Source organism: Pagrus major, chromosome 12, assembly GCF_040436345.1.
Source record: "Pagrus major chromosome 12, Pma_NU_1.0".
In the NCBI taxonomy this organism is placed as follows: domain Eukaryota; kingdom Metazoa; phylum Chordata; class Actinopteri; order Spariformes; family Sparidae; genus Pagrus; species Pagrus major.
In genome coordinates, this window is record NC_133226.1 from 21,063,341 (window position 1) to 21,086,413 (window position 23,073).

The 23,073-nt window shown below is 39.6% G+C and overlaps 2 protein-coding genes across 2 annotated transcripts; one reads left to right on the top strand and one right to left on the bottom strand.

Moving 5' to 3' along the window:
• Nucleotides 1-4,163: 4,163 nt before the first annotated feature.
• gsdf (gonadal somatic cell derived factor) lies at nt 4,164-8,742 on the bottom strand. The gene is made up of 5 exons (XM_073478202.1): nt 8,621-8,742; nt 7,775-7,932; nt 7,567-7,659; nt 7,355-7,479; nt 4,164-5,951 (listed from the first exon to the last, which is right to left on the bottom strand). Exons 1-5 carry the CDS (start codon nt 8,740-8,742, stop codon nt 5,802-5,804), a joined length of 648 nt encoding a protein of 215 aa, XP_073334303.1. The 3' UTR covers nt 4,164-5,801.
• Nucleotides 8,743-14,992: 6,250 nt separating this feature from the next.
• On the top strand, nt 14,993-21,645 carry LOC141005635 (serine/threonine-protein phosphatase with EF-hands 2-like). Its single transcript, XM_073477556.1, has 18 exons — nt 14,993-15,044; nt 15,145-15,162; nt 15,290-15,298; nt 15,416-15,543; nt 16,389-16,443; nt 16,608-16,783; nt 16,913-17,027; nt 17,146-17,192; nt 17,285-17,451; nt 18,309-18,345; nt 19,046-19,195; nt 19,307-19,660; nt 19,755-19,940; nt 20,165-20,307; nt 20,504-20,610; nt 20,762-20,925; nt 21,025-21,112; nt 21,461-21,645. The coding sequence occupies exons 1-18, from the start codon at nt 14,993-14,995 to the stop codon at nt 21,643-21,645; spliced, it is 2,181 nt and encodes a 726-aa protein (XP_073333657.1).
• The last annotated feature ends 1,428 nt before the right edge of the window (nt 21,646-23,073 follow it).

Sequence of the window (23,073 nt, forward strand, 5' to 3'; positions counted from 1 at the left end):
AGTTTTTACTTAAGTAAAAGATCTGACTACTTATTCCATCAGTGAGATTTTATCCTGCACCTTCTTGGTTGGATGGGTTTTGATTTCTCTGCCAAAAGGTGACCATATATGGAGGACATTTAAGAACTTCATCCCCCAGGACGTCTCCCCGTGTGATGACTTGTACGCAGAACGAAGTCCCCGTGTTTTCTGCGTTGAAGTGCTGCGTGATGTCGTAAAGGAGGCCACAGTTCTCTGCGATTGGGGTGGGGCTGTTGTGTGCAGGCAGTGTGCTCGCAGTGAGGCCTGTGGTTTTGACTTCCAGCATCTCATGTCCAACTGTAGATGTATCCACTGGCACCACCACGTAGGCGTGCTGGAAGCTCTCTCCAACGGTGCACTTGATCTCCGTAGACCAACAGTATTCCCCGAGGTCTCCTAGGAGGAGAAAATATTAATCAAAGGCAAGCAGATCATTTTATGTGCAATTCTAGTCTATGAAAGTCAGGCATTGATGAATTGATATAAGAGAACCACTTTGGTAACACTTTAAAATAACCATTATCAATAAATACCATAAATGGTAAATCTATAGTTAATTAAACTTTAGTAAATGGTTATTTCACTGTTAACTAAAATTTAATGCTTCAAAACCTCTGTTTTGGTTCCCACGCTTAGTGTTGCATACACACCTGAAGGATCTAAGATAGAGCCAAAAACTAGAGAAAAAAAGTCTACAAAATTAACATAAGCTTCAACATTTATTAAGCAACTGTTTATTGTCAAAATGCAGCTGATAATACTTTGTAAATGGTAAAAAAATAAATACTGTGTAGTTTATATTTAAACAAAATTTGGATGGCCATTATAAAGTTTAAACTCTATAGTTTATAACCCTTAACAATGGCTTAATAAATGGTTTGTAAAGCATTTCATGGTATGTAGGTGGTAATTACCAAGTAACATATTTGAAATTTCCTTCAAAAATGACTCACCAATTACCACAATAATCAAAGTTCTTAAAATGACATCAATTAATTGTAAAAATTTAAATAATTGTTAAAAAATTTCCAACCAGTTTCTGCCCAACTTCTAACATGGCATGATCAGCAGAAGTTAAGCAGAAACTAGTGGGGAGTTTCTTGGAAATGTATTTAAAAAATCACCAGCTATTTAGTAACTGATTCTTGGAAAATATTAGAATGTTATTATTGAAAAGTATTGGGGTAATTTTCAATAACTTTTGAGGTCATTTTTGAAGGACATAACACACCAGATAGTCAAAGTGCACTGTTACCTTCACAAATATTTATTATTCATTTCAAAGAAATTTCAAATATGTTGCTTGGTAATTATCACTTACTTACCATTCAATTTCCAGACCTGTAAAATGAAGTGTTGTCTTGAGCTGCCTGGGGCTTGAAACATTACTTTTTACTGTAGCTTTCAAATGGTTAGACTCATAACTTCTTTTTAATCTATAACTTTTAATTTGCTTTTATTGTCTTTTAATTAATTTCTAATATGTGAATATGTGCAGATTCCTTTATTATAAGTGATAATCTAGTCACTACTTCAGAGATCTGTCACTTAAATAGAGTATGTGTTAATGGGGGTTGTGCATATATAAGGTGATCCACAGAGGAGGCATTGCAAATGTAAGGTGATTGAAAAGTACAAAATAGTGAAAGATTAATGATTATGTCGATAATATAAATGGCAAATCGAAGATAAATATATAAACATGCAGAAATGCAGGTTGTGCATGAGGCTAACATAGGCAGTGACTGATTACTGTTGATAGTAATGAACACAACCATTTGAAGTTGTGTGATTTTGCAGCATCCTAAATTTAAAAATGTCACTAAGTGGCTCCTTACCTTCAGAGGAGTCTTTAAGTCGTATATTACGGTTGTCCTGAAGTCCCAGTTTTTTCATGTACGTCATCCCAGTGCACTCCATCAAACAGTCCGTTTGCTGTGTCACCTTGCCTGGGAGCAGCTGCAGCAATTTTTCTTTCTCTGAACACACAATTGCCCCTGCAGCCATCAGCAAAGGGGCCAGTATGCCAAAAGACACCCACACAGTGAAATATCTTGACATCATGTCCAGCAGGCTATCAGAAAAACATAAAACTGATGAGTAATTTGGCTACAAGGTCAGAGCTTGCTGTCCTCTTACGAATTGAGATTCCACTTCAGCCAGGATAAAAGCCCTGAGTGTGCATGCAAAAACTTTGAAGACTTGTCAAAAGTGCTCATCACGTTGCTCTCTCCCTCACCAGCGGCTGTTTTCTGTGCGACGCTGCCAAAATCTCTCCCTTTGCTATTTTCCTCCCTCCAACGCGCAACCCATGTTCTATTTACTGAAGCCAATAACTACGGAAGCCCTTAAGGAAGCCTGTGACATACCGGCCAGGTGCAATTATCTTTTAAATGCCGTTTTTCTTTACAAGTTTCTTCTCTTCTAGCCAAAGATATGGGGGAGACATATTATTTCAGACTGTCAACCTGTCTGCAAGAATTTGTATCCCCCCACTCAAAATGGACAGATGAAGCCTGACCTTTGAATGATTTATTTTATGTGTACTTCAGATACTACTCTATAACCTCTGTGATTATGAACAAGTTTCTTCTCTTCTAGCCAAAGATATGGGGGATACAAATTCTGGCAGACAGGTTAACAGTCTGAAATAATATGTCTCCCCCCCTCAAAATGGACAGATGGAGCCTGACCGTCAAATGATGATTTTTCACTTTTATGTGTACTTCAGATACTACTCTATAACCTCTGTGATTATGAACAAGTTTCTTCTCTTCTAGCCAAAGATATGGGGGGGGGGAACATATTATTTCAGACTAACAACCTGTCTGCCAGAATTTGTATCCCCCCACTCAAAATGGACAGATGAAGCCTGACCTTTGAATGATTTATTTTATGTGTACTTCAGATACTACTCTATAACCTCTGTGATTATGAACAAGTTTGTTCTCTTCTAGCCAAAGATATAGAATTCTGTCTGCCAGAATTTGTCTCCCCCCATATCTTTGGCTAGAAGAGAAGAAACTTGTTCATAATCACAGAGGTTATAGAGTAGTATCTGAAGTACACATAAAATAAATCATTCGAAGGTCAGGCTTCATCTGTCCATTATAGTACATTTCGAGTGAAGTAGATTTAATAGACATAATTGAAGCCAGAAAACGATCACAGTGATCTTGATTTTGGATATCGACGTTTATTTAGTTCAACAAATTCCATACCAGGACTTGAATTACAGCGTGTTATATGTCAATGACATGAGGAAATAATTGCCTTGGTTTTTCCGTTCAGTACGTAGTACGACGTTACGACGTACAAGAGAATAAAAGCATTTATTTTGATGGGTGGGCCACGTTGCAAAACCTCGTAGATAATTACAACACCAGAACATTGAATTAAACAATGCAATTGTTGTTAGTTTTACACCTGTCAGGTGCAATTACCTTTTAAATGCCGTTTTTTTGGGTTATTGACGTTGTGTCACTATAGCACAGACATTTCTCTTGTGATAACGAACTAATTAATAACTTAAACCCAAGAAAACAAACCGCCAATCTCTTGTGATAAAGAGATAATTTATTATGAGAATAGGACTTTATGTTATTTAAAAAGTGGATCATTACCTTCCTACTGCTCTGTGGGAGTTTCAAAGCGAACTATATGAACGTTTTATGAACATTATGACAATTGTAAGGAATACCTGTCACAATAATGCTGAAATGTAGCGTTTGTTTTCCACCTGGACTTTTTAGAGTGAGACACTTGTGAAGAGTAGATAGCTTAAGTGTTTATTTTGCCATTTATGTTATTCCTTGACTGATATAATAACAGTATAAGCAACTAAAAAACCCCTTTAATCGTCCTTTCTGTGTAGAGACAGGGCAAAATGAAACAACAGGCTTACATACAGATTCTACACGGTCATGGATAAACATACGCCTGTAAGGGCTTCCGTACTTATGGGCTTCCGTAGTCCTAATTTAGGCGCGAAACCCGAAATCCTTGATGGCTGGCAAAAGGTAGTCTTTCACATACTAATACTCTTTGTTATACGTATGTATGTTTTTTATGTGTTATATTTATGTTTACTTTAATCTAAAACAAACCTTTCCAGGAAATATACAAACAAAATCTCTTGGTTTCAATCAACTTTATTCAAATAATTGTTTGCAAGAAATCAGTCAATCGTACAGATGATTGAGCGGGTCATAAGCACAATAAAAACAGTTTGCTAAATCTAAATATATTGATTAGTTAAGTTGAGGTGATATATCACTCTAAAAAGTAAGTCCACTCGTGAAAAAAACCTTCTTGAAAAAGTGAATAGTGAGGTAATTTTGTGAAGTCAGTGACAGGCAGCATATAACAAAAAAAAAGTGTTAAAGAAATTAAACAAATTCACAACTGAGAACTGTAACCATTATACGGAAGCCCTAAAGGGCCATGCATTCATACATTTTATTAGGCCTTGATTGAAAAGATATGTGACACGTGATATGCTCCTGCTCCACTGACATTGCTACACTGAATGATGTTTCCTGCAATGATTTAATATGCTACACTATCGTTTTGTTTTCTCAAGATCTCGAGAAAATTATCCTGTTATCTCGGGAAAACAGCAGTTGTTATTTCGAGATAATAACTCGAGATCTCGAGAAAACAAATGAAATTAACTCGTTATCACAGGAAAACGGAGGAAATAAAATGTATGAATGCATGGCCCTTTAGGGCTTCCGTACCATCATGAGAAACGATATGTTAGAAAACAATTCTGAGAACTCTATTTAGATTTTTCTTGATTTATTCTCTTCTTATATCTTGTGTAGTCAACCTTACCCTTTATATAACCAATGAACAGTTTAGTTGTCTGCTATTAAAGTTACATTTTGGATGAGTTTGCAGGACAAACCAGTTGAAACATGAAAATGGAGCATGGCCAATGGGCGTTGGTGGAAAAGCACACTACAGATATTGTTCATGCAGTGAAATTGATACTAAGCTCAAGGTGCAGGCAGTTTAGCTGGTTGGCGCAATCTTCAATCCTGTTACTCTCCCTGTGAAAAATGTTTAACCCTCAAAATAGCAAACATATACTTAACTTTTTTAATTACAAATTAACCTTTTTTCTGCGATGATTTTATCTCAGCTTACCTTTCTTTTTGCACATAAGAGGAGCCAGATTGGAGACGAGACAACTTGCCTGTGAGAGAATTTGGCTCGTGACAGTCTCACATTTTTGGAGGGAACACTGTGTAACAGCAGCTTTAAATAGCACTCTGATTTATTTTAACTGGCGTTTATAGCACAAGTGTCAGCTGCACTTCATGTCCAGTTCTTTCTAGCCCTTGTTGAGAGAGAAATACTTGAATTTACTGACAGAAATGTGTTTTTTAGTGTTTTTTTTAAAGCTTAAATTTGGTAATTGTTAATCCAACATAAATCCAGATTGTAATTTGAGATCAATAACATGTTAATCATCTAATTTGTTTTACCACTAAAATAATAACTGATCAGTTTTATACAAATATGTGCTGGCACTTGCATCTTTCATTTTGGTTTGAATAGACAAACAAGAATTCAAAGCTGAGCAGCCTCTGTTTTGGTTCCCACGCTTAGTGTTGCATCGGACTCGAAGGATCTAAGATAGAGCCAAAAACTAGAGAAAAAAAGTCTACAAAATTAACGTAAGTGTTTGTGAGAGAGGACAGGCCTGTGTATAGTTTTTGTGTTTGCGCCAGGTGGCTCACAGTTGTCACATACTGAGATGATAAGTCAAGACGTTACTCCTCGCTGGGCGGCTGGATGTTGGGATGTCCACAGCCGCAGCTGCTGGTAAGCTGCACGGAGGAAATGACGATGGTGCTGAATTCATCCACGTAGACAACAGGCACTATGTTGTGGGAGGTGGGATGACAACATGGCACCTGGACCTGGGAAAGGACAAAGACAGGAGAAATCAGGCAAGATAACACAGTTTGATATTCATAAGTAATTGAAATCTAGGGTGGTGGGCAAAGTGACATTTTTCATGGTGAAGTCAGTCAAATAAGGGAACTCCTACCTTTTGCATCGTTACATTACAGTAAATAGGCCCTGTGGCCAACCATTAAGTTCCAGTTGTGGTCCTCCAAGGGAAAAGTTTGGGCACCCCTGGTCTTAGGTATAAAGTTTATTTTATTTTGGAATAATTTGAATGGAGACAAACTTGTTGATTGATAGACATTTTCACTGAATGCAGACATAAAAATGCAAACATTTGTTGCATGCTGTGGTGGGGGTGTTACATTCAAGTGTAAATAGAAAAAAAATCATATTTAAAAGGTGCAATATGTAAGAATTGGTCACGTGACTATACATACTCAAAACAAATGGGGAGCAGTATACAGGAGCTTTGGACCAGGACTGGCCGGGCTAGTTGGTTAGCATGCTAACTTCAGTAGATTTCTCTGCAATATCACAGCTATTTACTCACATTCTGTTTATTATTTTATACATTTTTGAATGGCTGAAGTTAAAATGCTCACATATTGCCCCTTTAACGAAGCCAGTGAGATAAACAAAAAAGTTAACAAAGTTCACAAGTTAGTTTAAAAGACACAGACTGGAGGTTTTAAAAAAAAAAAGGTGTGCAAATTCATTATATAACTATATTTTAATTTTCACTTACTTCAACATCACATTCAGTAAAATTTGAATTTAGGAGAAAAATAGCCCTTTGTACCCACCCTCATCTTTACAGATCATTTCACTAAACGTTTGTGCTGTCATTCGCCCGCATCTCCTTTTTCCATGACACAGATCATTTCTGGCTGAACAACTCTGGGGAGGGTCTTATTATTATTAAGTGCATTTATGTTGGCGGCAGGAGGGCTTATCTATTGGCAGTTATTTCAGCTCTAGAATAAGCCAAAGTAAACTGCATGTTGTTTGTAGCGGAAAGACACTGAAACTCAGGCACAGTGCTTCTTTACTCCACTACATTTATTTCACAGCTGTAGTTACTTGTTACTTTGCAGATTGAGAGATTTTACTTACAAAACATGTGATAGCCAACAGTATCTACAATCCTGGTTCACCATAAATAGATTATAATCCAAAAATGACAGAGATCATTTTGCTGCATAATGAGTACTGTTGACACTTTAACTTACTTATTTTTAATTCAAGACATTTACTTGTAATTAAGTAGATTTCATGCATCTGACGGAAGGAAGTTTTCAGCATTGTTGGAGAAATGTGCTATAAATGAATGTAAATGTTACTCAGTGCAGTATAAGTAAATTGGAGTTTGCAGACAATTATTTCACTATTCAAAGGTCTTTGAGAGTTATACCTGTGAGTCCTGGACATTGATGTGGGATGATGGACACTGCACAGTGTTTACTTCAGGGTTGCAGAGTGCACACTGAACGATGGTGAGGCTGGTGGGATGGATCACCCAGCTGTCCCATCCCAGATCTGACGCACATAAGAATCGATTTTAACACACATTTCTTCTTATATAAGTGCTTGTCAATATGCACAAACATAAACATTGTTGCATACCACTCATGAAGATCTCAGTAGCCATGGAGCAGCATTTCAGGCTCGTATTGTTTTCATCATCATGTGACACAGAGTAGCCAGAGACTGCTGGAACTGTAAGGACAGAATAAAAGAAGAGTTCATTAGACTGTTGAATAATGAGGCTTGGCACCCGTCTGGAAAAGAGTTGGATCTACAGCAGTTTCCATGAATTTTAGATTCCACGTACTTGCAGTGTCCTTGGCACTGGTAGCAATGTTGCTGAAGGTCCTCCTCCATTGCTCTCGGACAGCATGCAGCCCACCAGCTGGCAGCTGTGGCTCAACCTGTAGGTTGAGCGAGCTGAGGAGAGCCTTCCTGATGGACTCCAGTGACTCACCCTGACACCTGAACATCACAGAGAACTCAAGTTACTTTAAATAGCACATACTATTAGAAATAATTAAACAGAAACACACAGAAATCGAAGAAAAAACTAAAAAACTAAAAAATAAGTTATAATCAAGACATAAAAGTGCATTAGTAAGTAGCTGCTGTCTCTGCGGGAGCACTTTACAGATGTTTGGCTATGTTATTGGGTACACTGCTGAAGAAAACAACTCATCACAAACCAAATAGTCAAAGTGACCCTGAATCATACGCATAATTCCCTTAAGCACATGTGGAAACACCTCAGCATGCATGCAAAAACAGATTACACCATGTTATCTGTCTGGGGCACTGAGGCTATTTCAAAATTTTATAACCTCGGTGACCCAACAAGATGTTTCGTAGTTTGTTTGTTTATATGCCCATCCAAGCCAAAAAGGGCAGATGCTGAAATTTATTGAACGCACCAAAGTAGTGACATTTCGAGCAAACATGCTCTTCATCAGGTTTTTCCCGAAACATCACTACTTTGGCGCATTAAATCATTTGGACGTTCGAGCCCTGCAGTGTGCGAGCTGTCTTCTTGTGTTTCAAAACAATTTTGGCAATCTTAAGGAAAATGGTTTCAAATGTTCCCTGCACTCCCAACAAAAGCAGAACATTGCACAGGCACACAAAGTCTTGGACAAACAAGATCGATACTGACCTGTGATGTGAAACAGGAGAATTTGCAGAGGCTGCAGGTTCTTGTTTGGGGGACTGCAAGACAAAAGCAGTCACCACTGAAAAACCCAGAAGCATCATCATGACACTGAAGGTGACAGACATGGTGCATGAGCCGGACGATCAATCTATAGATCAGCTGGTTTGGAGTCAGACTCGCAGTGGACGAAGGCTGCACTTGGTTCCGTGCGTCTGGTTGGACAAGGAGATAGGAGTGACCAGGCAGTGATGCTGCACAAGGTATTGTTTGTCAGGGCCTGGGAAACCTGGGTTTTTATCTTCCTGTACCCCCAGCGTGTCCTTGAGATACTTAACATTGTTGTCTTGTCCCCTGTGAACGAGTACAAGGAGGATGATCCAGCAAAGAAAAACTATAGACTGAAGACAAACAGACAGGAATGAGAGGAGTGAGGGAGATAAAAAAAGAGAATGTATATACACTGTACAAAAATCATTCAAGAATATAGAGGAATCTACTAATCTTTTCTCAGTTTTATTTATTTTACTTTAATTCAACTTAAAATTTCTTTATTTTTCAGACCACTTCAGAACAAAATACCTTAAATTCTTTTGACTTGAAATGATGATTTGGATGAATGTACTACAGAGTTCAGTCAACTCATTAAAATAAGTTTGCAAAGAAACATGCATCAGCACATTAGCAGATTTCTCAGCATGCATAGTTTGAAAGTTAAAACTCCACTTTTCATGTTGTGAAATCAAAAACTCACTCTTCAAAGTGAAAGAGTGTAAAAGGAAAGTACATTTGTTGATAATAGTCGTCATTTTGACTAAACAGCTGTTGATTCAACTTAAAGGTCTAATATGTCAGAATTGGCCATCTGTTTATTCCTACTCAAAACAAATAGGAAGCAGCATATCAAAGTAAAACGCTAACTGCTGCCAACTGTAGCTGCCTTTAACTAGTTAGCTCAGTTAGCCGTGCAGCTAGTGGTCCGAACTGGGAGCTCGGAGCAACACAGAAGTGTTTACACTGCTAACATTGGATACTGGGGCCGGGACAGGCTGTGGCAAGCTGGTAACGTCATAACTTTTATTTCTTCACATTCTGTCTTTAATTTTAGTTAAGTTTTGCCTTTTTCAACCAAAATTCTCACATGTTGCACCTTTAAGGCAGCAGTTGAACTTTTTAAGTTGAAACAACCCAGCATTATTTACAGTGCACAGAAGTTATGTAACATAACGACATGCATGTTGATCCAATTTCCCCGTGTTAATTAGTTCCAGTACTGGCGAAAAACCAGAAGGCATTTAACAACCAATCCACAAATGAATCATGAGACATCAGCCACCCAGACTTAGCCAGACAGATTTTATATAATGAGTGACCTACTTTGTGTGTATGTGTATTCATATTCGTACAAGGTCAAAGGTCACAAAAATAAACAGGATACACAATATACCACACCACTACCTGAAAACAACAAACAACAACCAAACAAGAAAAGAACAAAACCTCCTGCACTATAGGACAAAACTATTTATATACATACAAACACACGCCTGGCACATCGCTTTATGTTCCTGTTGCCTGACATGAGAGGCAAAAATCTCTGCCGATCATAACAATATTCCCCTGCAGTCATCATTCAAGAATGGGAGGTTGAGGGAAGAAATGTAGCACAAAACAGTCATGTTTACTGCAGGTGATGTTAATATGTGAGAGCCCAAAGCAAGTAAGCTTGGCAGCGTTGATGCTTGTGTGAGCCAACAAGTTTTGGAGGCACGAAAGGAATGGTAACTTCAAGAGCTCCTATGAGTCTTAGCTGAGGCCTAAACTGGGTCACAGCAAAATTTTGCCATATGGCCCAGAATAAACAGCATATCTACATATAGAGAGTTGCCGGTGCAGCTGATATTTTATATTGATGTATGCCTAACTGATGTCTTTTGTTCACTTTTCTCTTTTTCATTCACGTTGTGTCCCTAATGTAAGGAAAACATGCCACATGTTTTGTAAATAATAATAGTTTCCTTTCACAAGCCTGTGGTGTGGCTGCACAGACCCGGGAGGGAAGCCCGCCAGTAAGTGTCCGGTGGCCGGGCCTTAGCTCATGGGGTTTGGCGGGGCTCAGCCCAAAGAACATGGGCTGTGGCTGGGAGGAACAGCCTGTCTGATCTGAACCTGAGCGGTGCTCTGTTATTGGACTTCTGTGCTAGTCATGGATTGGCCATAATGAACACCATGTTCAAGCACAAGGTGGCTCATAGGTGTACTTGTTGCCAGGTCAGTTTAGGCCAAAGGTTAAAAAAATACACTCTGTGGTCGTATGACCAGATCAGCAGCTGTGTGTCTTGGATACTCGGGTGAAGAGAGGGGAGTGGGGGGTGACCTGACATGAGAGGCAGAAATCTCTGCTGATCATAACAATATTCCCCTGCAGTCATCATTCAAGAATGAGAGGTTGAGGGAAGAATCGCAGCACAAAGCAATCATGTTTACTGCAGGTAATGTTAATATGTGAGAGCTCAGAGCAAGTAAGCTTGGCAGCATCGATGTTTGTGTGAGCCAACAAGTTTTGGAGGCACGCAAGGAATGGTAACTTCAAGACCTCCTATGAGTCTTCGCTGAGGCCTAAACTGGGTCAGAGCAAAACTTTCCCATTTGGCCCAGAATAAACAACATGCCGCAGCGGACCATAATTCATCAACAGAGCCACAGAAATTCTTGGTACAAGCTGATACAAGACAAGAGAAATTGAGAGGGTGATTCTGAAGTGAATATTAGGCTCATTACTGCAGATCTTATATCTGAGCTGCAGACCTCAATGCAGGCATTAATCTGTTAGTGTACTGAATATTTAACTTTAACATTAACTTTGCAGGAGGGACGGAAATAAAAAGAGTGGTGGGAAGTAACTAAGTCATTTACTCAAGTACTTTAGTACTTCAGCCCAATGTTGAGATAATGGCACTTTGCTTGAGTATTTCATCAGCTTGGGCTGATTATTCACAATATCGAACACCGAACAGCTGTGTGATTCTTCACCTGAGAGGAACTAGTCTGACTGTATTTTAATTTTAAATATATATGTAAAATATATATTAATTTCTCCCCTGGCTGGCCCCTTATTTAATAACACTGAAAGTTATTATGTAATATTAATATTTGTTGTTGCAAAGGAAGAAGTAATGAAGTGAACATCATATCAACCTCTCAGTCCTTTATTTGTTTGTACAATTCATACTATACTAATCAATTTAAATAAAATAACATACTATAATTATACAAAAAACCCCGAAACAACTCTATTTATTTTTGTCTTGTGACCCTTTGGAGTAGCCCAACCCCCAGTTTGAGAGTCACTAAACTAAACTGGCAGTACAAGGTAAAAAAGTGGTAAAAAAGTTTGTGTCCCCCACACCAAGCGACTAATAAAAACAATCAAGGTTTATAGTTAAATAAAGGTCAGCACAACAGCACCTAGCACTCCTTGTTTATTTTCCCTACGCCAGTCATATTCATTCATCTTAGTTTCACTCTATATTTTTCCCTTGGTCATTCAGGCCCCCCCTCGGTGTCTCTACGCCCCCCCAGTTTTAGGAACCACTGACCTAAGGTAACCTACATGGTAACTACAAATCCTCAAATGAACACAGATTTGTGTAGCAACCCCAGGAATCATCTCACGATCCCTCAGATTTGTCTTGTATACTCTGCCTATTTAGATTATGATTATTCTTTATTTGAATATGATGTTGATAGTTTCATTAAACAGTAATATAACATTCTAAATAAAGGCCCAATAGGCAGAATATACCCTTTTGTGCATGATGTCCAGTGGAGTGGACAGATAGATGTACAAGAAAAATGTTACTGAAATCTCGACAAAAGTTTTTCTACCATCCTTTATCTTGTTGAAAAATATTGTTTTGACCTGTGTGGTTTTTAAAAAATAAAAGGAATCACTTTTTATATGGTTGATTCATACTGCTAGACGTAACTCATCTCATTCATAACCCTAAAGCAATTTGTGTCCCGTCTATCTGGGTATCATAATACAAATATGTGATAGGAATTTGTAAAAGATGTTCTACAGGTCTCAACAACACTGTGAAGATCTCGATCTCAGGTGTTTGATCATCATTAGGTCTCAACTTCTCAGTGCTGGAATGATTTCATAAATGACAGTAAATCAGTTTCATTGGTTGAATAATTATAGTTAGAGGAGTAACTTTTAAGTTTTTCGAGATTGTTCTTGCCTGTGTAGGTCTGCAGCTGATGCAGCATATTCCTTATGATTGATAGACTTCCATTGTTGTTCAAAAGCTAAAGATTTTGGATGGGAAAAAACGGGCGTGATGGCAGATAGGAAGAAGTTTTGTGAGCTCGATTAACACATTTTTGGTCTTGGTCTTTGGTCTTGGATTTGGTGATAATATTATCAGCCATATCCTTTAGTAATGACGCACAAATGCACACACACATGCGGTCACTGTGGGACACAGTCCTTGAGTGTTGGACATCTCCCACCACTTCCTTGTTGTAGTGCCGATGGGAGTCTTGCTGCCAACAGCTGCTGCTGGCCACGATCACAAAGAGCCTTTATACACAGATGAAGGACAGTGGAGGATGCAAGATGCAGATATTGCACAGGCAGACAAGACAGAGGACACCCTTTCAACTCAAAAAATGAGGGGAGTTACAGTTTCTTTTAAAGACGTTCACTTTTCATCAGTGTTCAATTTAATATGGATTGAACATGTAGCAGGATTTTGTAGCAAGATGGAGAGGCAACACTTAATAAGGCACACAAAAATGTGAGCAGTTACTAAGTATCGAAAAATCCTGAATAACTATGATTTTAGGACTATAGTTGATATGATGGTGAGTTAGAGCTGACTGGGAGATATTATATTAATGAATCAATAGGTAATGATTAGTTCATAAATATCTGTGATTTGGCAAAATGACCACTTTCTTTATGAGTTGTTCCTGATTAACTATGAACCAAGATCCACCCTACTCCGCCTCTGATTGGTTGTCTTTGTTGGTGTCAGTTCTCAACGCTTGAGTCAAACTGTTTACTCACACAAGCTCAGGAAATGTTTTCGGCGGTGTTTGAGCTGTAGTAACACTCCGACCTCTTAACACCGACCTCTTCACTCGTTCTCCAGAGCTGCTTTTCGCTGCAAGAGTTTCTCTTGGCCCGTAATTACTACTTACTTAATCATTCGTTATTTTTTTGTGACCCTCAAGTAAAGTGAAACATAATACTGAGTAGTTACAAATAAGACTCAATTGATTACTAATTACTTAATCATTAGCTACTCTTTTTGTGCACCCTCAACTAAAGTGATAGATAATACTGAGGAGTTACCAAGAAGACTCATTAATTACTCATTAATCTCAAAATACTCTTTTATGCCCCCTCAAGTAAAGTGAAACATAAAACTGAACTAATGATTAAGTAATGATTAATTAATTGTGTCTGTAGTAATTTGTAGTTTGTAACGACTCAGCATTACGTCTCACTTTACTTGACGATCCACAAATAGAGTAAGTAATGATTAAGTGATTAGTCATTAATTGGATCTGTGTCACTTAACCAGTAAGTTAATTTAAAAGCATGCCTGTCGATTAACTGTCAATGGACACAGAGATAGAATATTGACGTTCATAGCTGAGTCACACCAATGACACAGATCTTGAGCTGAGGCCAACTATAACCCCCTTTCAAAACAGTTGCTGCCCTTTAGCAGAGCCTTCATCCGTTTATTCAACGTAGATGCCAGCCGTAGTAAGGTTTAATCCTAATCCCCCCTCATCTTGTTTTGTTTAGGTAATCATGAGGCCTGTCCAAGACACTTGGCTCTGCTCTTCACAGACCTTTAGCCAGTGCGTGTTGGTGATGGCTCAGTGTGTGTAGCTGCAGAGAGGGGACATCCAATTATAACATTACAGCTACTAGGACCTGTGCTGGGAAATGGAAACGTCAAAGAGATAGTGCACGCTTATTCATATTTCTGCTTAAATTGTAACAGTGTGACGGGCAAGTTTGTGGAAAAAAATGACAAAGTTTCTGTAAAGGTGCAGAGGACGTGAGGGGAAGTGATGACAGAAAGGTAACGTGGCCAGGTAAGGTTTCTTTTGGTCAGTCCGGTGCTTTGTTTTTATTTGTCTGTGTTCGGTTTTACAATAGATTTGATAACATCCACTTCTAAAAGGCCAGTTAGGCATTAAATTAAATGATTGAAGTGCTTTCTCTGTTCATACGTTTGCAATTATATTGTAAAATATAATATAATATATAATAACGAAAATGTGTTATATATTTTTGCATCATTCACATTAAAGTATCTTTGTCCTTGACAGTGAAAACAGCAAAGGGTCATGGGATGTGGCTTTGGAAAATCAGAACGACCGCTGAAGAAATGTGACAGAGGTGAGGCCTTTATCAAAATCCTTCTAGCAAATACTCAGTGTTAATGTTCCTTCTAATTGCAATGATTTAACATCAATGTCATTATTGTTTGTCATTTCAGTGAGCATCTCCGTTCCAGGTGAATATGTGTTTTATTCCATCACCTCTTTACAGCTTGTGTTCAAAACGATCAGTTAAAACTGTCTAAATTTACAGTTTTTGATAACTTTTACAATCTGCTATCAATTTTTATGCCCTCTGTAAAGCTGCCACTGGTAAGTCATCAGTGTAGATCTTACAATAGTGTAGGAAGGTATTGGTAGTGGAAGAAGAGGATAACTTCAGCGTGTTGGTTATGATTAAGCACTTCCTTTTTCTCTCTCAATCTTCAGCGATCAGAGCGGCTCTGCTGATCCAGCGCTGGTACCGTCAGTATGTTGCCCGGCTGGAGATCAGACGCAGGTGCACGTGGAACATCTTCCAGTCTATTGAATATGCAGGAGAGCAAGACCAAATCAAGGCGAGGTCACAAAAGATTTGTGCAGAACTTATATCTAAAAATGTGCCCTCTCCACAGTGACAACCAGCTTCTTTTAGACATGCTGATGTCATTGTGCTGGTCAGTCCCACGCTTTGGTCGAGACTAAAATATAATAATCAATATCAACTACTGGATTTATTGCCATGATTTTTTTTTTTTTAAACAAAGATTCATGGTCTTCAGTGGATAAATCCTACTATCTTTGATGATCCTATGACCTTTCCTCCATCACCACCATAAGGCATTTTTCTGAACCCAGCTAAGTCTTACGTCTGTCGAGTCCGGTGCAGTTTATGTAAGCTGAATTAAAGTTTGGCACCTGGACAGTACCATAGCCTCTTTACACATAGATAACAAACCCCAGCATTGAACAGGACATGTAGCCCCAACACAGACAATCACTTCTCACTTATTTTTACACTATTTTACAAAGTGAATTTAGCCTATTACTATTATATAAAGCAACCTTGTCCTGGGTTCGCAACCCGGCTGGGGCAGGGCCTTTCTGTGAGAACTTCTGTGAGTACTACGGCTTCCTCCCACAGTCCAAAGACATGCAGGTTAGGTTAATCGGTCGCTCTAAATCGCCCGTAGGTGTGAATGTGAGTCCATGGTGTATCCCGCCGCCTGCCCAATGTCAGCTGGGATGATGATGGTGAACATTGTAACATTATACCTGCTAAACTTCAACATGCTTGCAATGTCATTGTGGGCATATGTTAGCATGCTGAAATTAGCATTGAGCTCAAAGCACTGCTGTGCCTAGCATGGCTGTAGTTACTTAGTCTTGTTCATTAATGAAATTCTGCTTTTCCTTCCTGCAGCTCTACAATTTCTTTGGTTTCCTGATGGACCACTTCACCCCAGCCAGCTGTGAAAGTAAGACTCTGAACTTTTAATTCACTGACTTGTAGGTTTCGTAAGATAACCGACAGTGAGATAATCTGAGCTCACCCGGTCTACTCCCTGCTGAGAGACGTCATATGGCTTTCAACTGACCGACTGATCCACCTCCCTTTCCTTCTCTCTCTGCCTTTATGTAGGAAACCTAATATCTCACATCTTTCGTAAGAATGAAATCTGCTGGGACACAGAATGGGAGAGGTACTTTTGCTACAAGAGCATTGAGGTGCCCGATAGCTACAGCGGCCCCCACCTGACCTTCCCCATGACCCTCTGTGGGATATCAAAGCTGGTGGAGGCCTTCAAGCACAAACACGTATGTACACAGGCGCATAAACCACTCTTCTGGCAGATACAAAAAGCAGACCGGACGACACAAGTATCTGAAGATTGTTTTTTTCTTCTGTAGCAATCAGTTTTTCATTCTTGTATTTTTTCCCAGTAGCAGCTCCATGCTCGATATGTTCTGCAGCTTCTTGGAGAGACTTGGAAACTTCTAAGAATCCTTCCGAATATCAATCAAGTCTCTGTCTGCCACACCAAGGAGGTTACTATCTGTGGTACGCAACAGCAGGCCTTTCCAGGAAACATTTCACTCCTATATTTCTTTGTACATTGTAACATTCAGCGCACACTCATTCTGTCACAAATATTAATACAAAATGTATCTCTTTACAGGTGATTTACATGGGCATCTTGAAGATCTACTGTTGATATTCTATAAGGTATTCACACATGCAAATCATCATGTTGTCAGACAGGGATCATGTCAGGGTTTTTCTTTTTTTAATCAATACCTTTAACTTAACCTGTCCAGAATGGCTTGCCGTCCTCTGAGAAACCGTATGTCTTCAACGGAGACTTTGTGGATCGTGGTAAAAACTCCTTAGAGATCCTGCTCATCCTGTTTGGGTTCCTGCTGGTTTATCCAAATGACGTCCATCTGAACAGGGGGAACCATGAGGACCACATTGTTAACCTGAGGTAAACAGCCTGGTCACAATAGGAGTACAACGTTGGCATTGTATGATTCTGCAAACCCTGGATACGTTAAATTTGTGCACAGTCATATCAACATTTCTACCATACGTGTTTCAGATTACATGTACATGAGTGGACTTTAATTTTCCAGCCATGTCAGTAGTGACAAAAACTATTTTTGACAAGACGTTGGGACAGTTTCCGGCCATGTTTGCTGTGACAGAACCAGTTAAGCAATATTATTTTTTTCCTAATCCTAACCAAGTGTTTTTTAATCAGACCTAACCAGAACATAAGCACACTGTTGCCACAACATAGAACTGAACATTTAACATAAAGAAACACAAGGTTTCAACATAAAAAAACATAAAGTTTCAACATATCTGTGATTTGCAGAAATTTCCATTGCCAACATTAGTTAAAGGTGCACTATGTAGTTTTGGGGACGCAATTTTAATCAGAAGAGAAAGATCTTCATTGACTGATTTTTTTAATGTCTAAACAAACTAAATAAGCCAACTTGTTTTCATGACTGAATAAACAAACTGACCTAAAAGACAACACAGTTTCATACTGTTTTACTTTGTTTATATGTGGCGGACCCTGCCACATTAATATTGTAAATATCAAAATTCTGAGTTTGAATTTCTTCTCCAAAACGACATAGTGCCCCTTTACAGCGATGGAGTTGAGGTAAGCTTCACTGTGCGCTGCTTTCCTCTGCTCAAACTTACATTTATTGAGTTGTTCTGCATGTTTTCTAAATAATAATGTTTTAGTAAAGTTAGTAACAGTCACAATAGTGTAACCTACAGCTGATGTGTATACTAATCTGGATATTTAATGTGTGTTTTCTCCAGATATGGTTTCACTAAAGAAGTTTTGGGAAAATATAGGGTAGGTCCTGTGAATTTTGCTTTTACCTTACTTTTACATTGCTGACAGCTACACTTCAGTGGTGAAAGAATTATTAAGTAAAAAGTATAAGTGCTATCATGCAAATGTCAAACTGTTTTAAAATCTCATAGCATGTTTTGTTTTTAAAATCATGGATTAAAAAGTACAATATTTCCTCTACAATGTAGTGAACGAAGTATGAAGTGGCATCAAATGAGAGGTCAAAATGAGTGCACACCACATGCACTTCTATTTCCACCTCATTCAAGCCTGCATGTGTCAAAACAACCTTCACATCGTAACTTTTCTCAGTTCGCCTGATGTTAGTGACAGAAAGAATCCACATTTTTGAGTGAAATCAGTTTGATACACTTTATCTGACTCCCCGTCTAGGGATTAAAATGACTGAGTCCAAGGTTACTCTCTTACAAATCTCATGATAAGAACAAAACCAACAATAAATTGATCCTAATAACAAATATTGTCCCAAAACCTGATACAGCTTATTTGTCTGTGCCATCCACCTCCATTGTCGTACCAGAAACTCATAAATGAGCCACATATTCCTTCATCAGGATGAACACACCCATGGAAGTTTGAGTCAGTCCAACATATGCTGCCTTGCTGGTTTAAGTACTCACAAGATTACTGTATTTACACACAGCTGAAAATAGTGAAAATGGTGAAACTTTACTTGTAGATGCATGGCAAGAAGATCCTGAAGCTTCTCCAGAAGATTTTCAGCTGGCTGCCTCTGGCCACAGTGATCGATCACAAGGTGCTGATTGTACACGGTGGGATCTCTGACACAACAGACCTGGACACGATAGCCAGAGTGGACAGACACAAAGTAAGAGAGTAGAAATGTATTTGGGGCATTTTACAGGCAACAAACCCGGAAACATTTTCATGATCATGATCATTAAATGCATTTAATCTGTGTATTTTTGAATGTGTGCAGTATGTGTCAGCTCTCAGGCCTCCCAAGCCGACCCATCATGCAGTCAATGGCAGTAAGGTTCAGACATTGAACAACAGGAACGGGGAGGCCTTTGGACAGGTGGAAGGCCGGCGTCGAGTGTACTCTCTGACCCACAACAGCTCAGCCACGGCTCACAGGCACGACCTCCCACGCCGCTCGCTCCAGAACCATCCAGTGAGCAGTCAACTCAGCTGGTCAGTGGAGGAGGAGCTGAAAAAGAGGCGCAGATTGGCTGGGTTTGACCAGTCCTACGGAGAACTGACAAAGTCTGACTCTGACTCAGACCCAGAGTCTGAAGAAACAACAGAGACGGATGAGCACGAGTGGAAACAAGTAAGTGACAGGAAGTATATAGGAGCTCAGATGTTCAACACTGAGTCTGTACAAAATGCACACAGTTCAATATTTTGTGACTTTGGCCAAATAGATAGTGGACATGTTGTGGAGCGACCCAATGCCCCAAAATGGCTGCGTTCCCAACGAGGTGCGAGGCGGCGGCTGCTATTGGGGGCCCGATGTCACAGAGGAAGTGCTGGGAAGACACAACCTCCAGCTCCTCATCCGCTCCCATGAGTGCAAACAGGAAGGCTACGAGTTCTGTCATAACCGCATGGTGAGCACAAATGAGATGTAGATGAGGTAGGTAGGGTTTAAGGTTTGATACCGTTCATAGAAGAACTTTTTTGCTTTTGGATAGTGTCATCAAGAAGCACTGTTGTCTGATGATGGTAAGAATGTGAGTCCTGTAAATGTTCTGAACACAGATTAGGGCCCGACGGGGCCTTATCATTTAAGCATTTTAGTTTTGCAAACCTACTAACGGACTTCTGCATCCAGGTGCTGACAATATTTTCAGCGTCTAACTACTATGAGGTGGGCAGCAACAGAGGAGCCTACATCAGAATGGGTCCTGATCTGGTCCCACACTTCATTCAGTATCAGGCCAGCAGGACATCCAGAGAGCTCACCCTCAGACAAAGGTACAAATAAACCAGACTGCACAAAATTCAAGAAAACAATTTAGAAAACACTTTTATTTATGTCCCAAGAACTCTTTCAGTTGAGTGATTAAAGCTTTATGTGACCAGAAGGGTCTTGGATGACAAAGATTGTATAGACATTGAGATGTATCGAGTGGTAGTAAATTGTCTTTCCTGTACCTTTCTTCTTTGTCAGCATTGGGTCGACAGAGAGATCAGCTATACGAGCTCTGAGGGAACAACTGTTTGTACATAAGTCAGATCTCATCAGTGCCTTCCGGGAGTTTGATCCTAACAACACAGGTACTTATCCAGAGAAGCGATGAATTCAGTTTTGCACAACAGAAGATTAAGATCATCACCATCTAGTGGCAGTCTATCAGTATGAAAACAGAAGTTCAAAAACAGGATTCATTAATAATAACTCCTCTGTATATTTCCATCTGTGTCTCAGGGTTGATCTCTCTGAGGCACTGGGCCAGCGCCACAGAGCGAGTGCTGAACCTGGGTCTGCCCTGGAGGGTGCTGCGCCCTCAGCTTGTCAGCAGCACCAAGTACGGCATGGTGGACTACCAGCAGTGGATACGGGAGCTCTCCATCACTGAGCCCAAACTAGAGGTCAGCCTTGTACAGCCAGTGTCAGTGTGTGTTTCAGTTTGTTTCTCTCTTCCTTTCCCTCCCTCTGACACACAGATTGATTTGTCTCTTCCATCTCAGATCTCTGATAACAGCATCTTGGAGACTATGTACAAAAACCACTCCAACCTGGAAACCATCTTCCGAATCATAGACACAGATCACTCAGGTCAGTAAGCAGCTTAGCTTCGATCCCACACACTGGCTTTATGGGTGTTGGTGGATTGGTTGGCCAGTCCATCTCAACAATATATCTCAACAACTACAAGATGGTTTGAAATGAAATTTTGTACAGACATTCACTGTCCCGAGAGGACAAATCTTACTGACTTTTGGGGCTTGGGTATGTGTTGTATTGCCTTTCTCTACAACAAAAGTGGGAATAATACCTCTGCATCAACATATTAAGGCATTTCTATAAATGTTCGACAAACTCTCAAAGTATTATGCGTTAAAACACAACTTTGGGAAGTGTACAATTAAATCCACGAAATCCTCCTCCTCTGTTTCATTCTAGGTTTGATCTCTTTTGAGGAGTTTCGTCAGACCTGGAAACTTCTGAGTTCTCATCTTCAGATGGAGATCAGCGACAAGGCCATCGCAGACCTGGCCCAGAGCATCGACTTCAACAAGGACGGCAGCATCGATATCAATGAGTTCCTGGAGGCTTTCCGGCTGGTGGACCTCTCTGCACATACCTGAGAGCCTGGAGCAGGAAGTGTAGCGAACTGTCTCTAATATCTCATCTGTTTGATCTTTGTGGGTTGATTGAGTGCATTATCATTCATCCATTTACAAACTAGATCTTTTCTACCTCTTTGGCGTTTAGCTCTTCTTTTTTTTTACCTTTTTGTATTCAAGTTTATTTAAGAAGTTAGTGTATATTAATGTTTTGTGCGTAGCTTAATGATCACCTATTTAGTTATGCATAATAAACATCAAAGACCTGTGATGTTGTGTTATGTTGTCTTTGACTTTCATGTTGAGCACATTTTTGATAATGATCTGCAGAAAAAAGTTAGGAATCAGAGGAGCCCCACTGACTTCACACATCAAAGTCTGTTTACAAGTGTTGTAGAGTACCAGAGCCGTCCCTAAAGGGGGGAAAGGAAAGTCTTTCCCTGAACCAAAATACACAGTTACTCACCGTAGACAGAAAACATAGAAACCTCCTTTCCTGAAAATGGTATGAGTCCTTTTTTTTGTAGGCATAGTCAAAACATCAAAACACCACCGACGGCCTACCACATACCCTGAAAAATGTACTGATCTGAACTAACTGCTGGCTAATGTTGGAGTGAATTTTGCAATGCTAGGACCTACACATAAATCTGAACGCCAGAAAAGAAAGGAGAAGGAAAAAAGAGGGTGCCGGCAAGAGTTTAGATCCAAACAGCGATGTGTGGAGGTGAGCGTGGTTGGAATTCAGCTGCAGGAGGGAGAGGTGTGAAGATGGCTGATAGGAACAGAACGACCACAGATTATTGTTTGGTGAAGTGCCTGTGCTGGGGAAACTCAACGGTGGCAGCTTGTCTTCTACACGTAACCACCATCAGCTCAGAAGCTGCTTCCAGCCAGGATGGAGAGGAGAATAATTGCCAGGCGGCTAATATTTCAGCAAATGTTACGAGCCAAGAGGTAGCAGTAACACTTTACAATAAGGTGCAATTGAGTCACATAATAAAAGAGTCACTACTTCCTCTACACTGCCACAGTACCTGTACTCTGATAAACTGTGTAATTCAGCCCCTTAAGGATATGGGTGACTCGATTGCACGAGGGGATATAATCCATCTGACAGCTGCTTAATCGGTCTTTCATCCTTGTGGGGTTTTGCATCCAGGACATGAATCCTATCAACTCAAGCCCTACTTTGATGAGATGTTGGAAAAGGCTTGTCAGAAGGTAAACACAGTGGACGTGACATATCCCGCATCCTGCATTAGTAACCGCAGCAGTGCAACTGTATATTGAAATGGCATTAGTTTGTACAGCTTTAAAGAGTAAAATTCAAGCACTTTCAAGGTACATAAAACAGAAATTTCCAGACTCTCAATGCCTTATAACATCTAAATTGTTACTATAAATGCAATGCAAAACAAAAAAATTATTCATTATATTCCGAACCTT

Bases quoted from the DNA above. Each gene is read 5' to 3' on its own strand.
- LOC141005635 (XM_073477556.1), top strand. From the start codon at position 14,993: ATGGGATGTGGCTTTGGAAAATCAGAACGACCGCTGAAGAAATGTGAC. The intron at 17,452-18,308 runs GTAAACAGCCTG...TGTTTTCTCCAG, and splicing joins GACCACATTGTTAACCTGAG to ATATGGTTTCACTAAAGAAG. The intron at 19,196-19,306 runs GTAAGAGAGTAG...GAATGTGTGCAG, and splicing joins CCAGAGTGGACAGACACAAA to TATGTGTCAGCTCTCAGGCC.
- gsdf (XM_073478202.1), bottom strand. From the start codon at position 8,742: ATGTCTGTCACCTTCAGTGTCATGATGATGCTTCTGGGTTTTTCAGTG. The intron at 7,480-7,566 runs GTATGCAACAAT...TATGTGCGTCAG, and splicing joins TACTGAGATCTTCATGAGTG to ATCTGGGATGGGACAGCTGG. The intron at 5,952-7,354 runs GTATAACTCTCA...GTCCTTTCCCAG, and splicing joins TCAATGTCCAGGACTCACAG to GTCCAGGTGCCATGTTGTCA.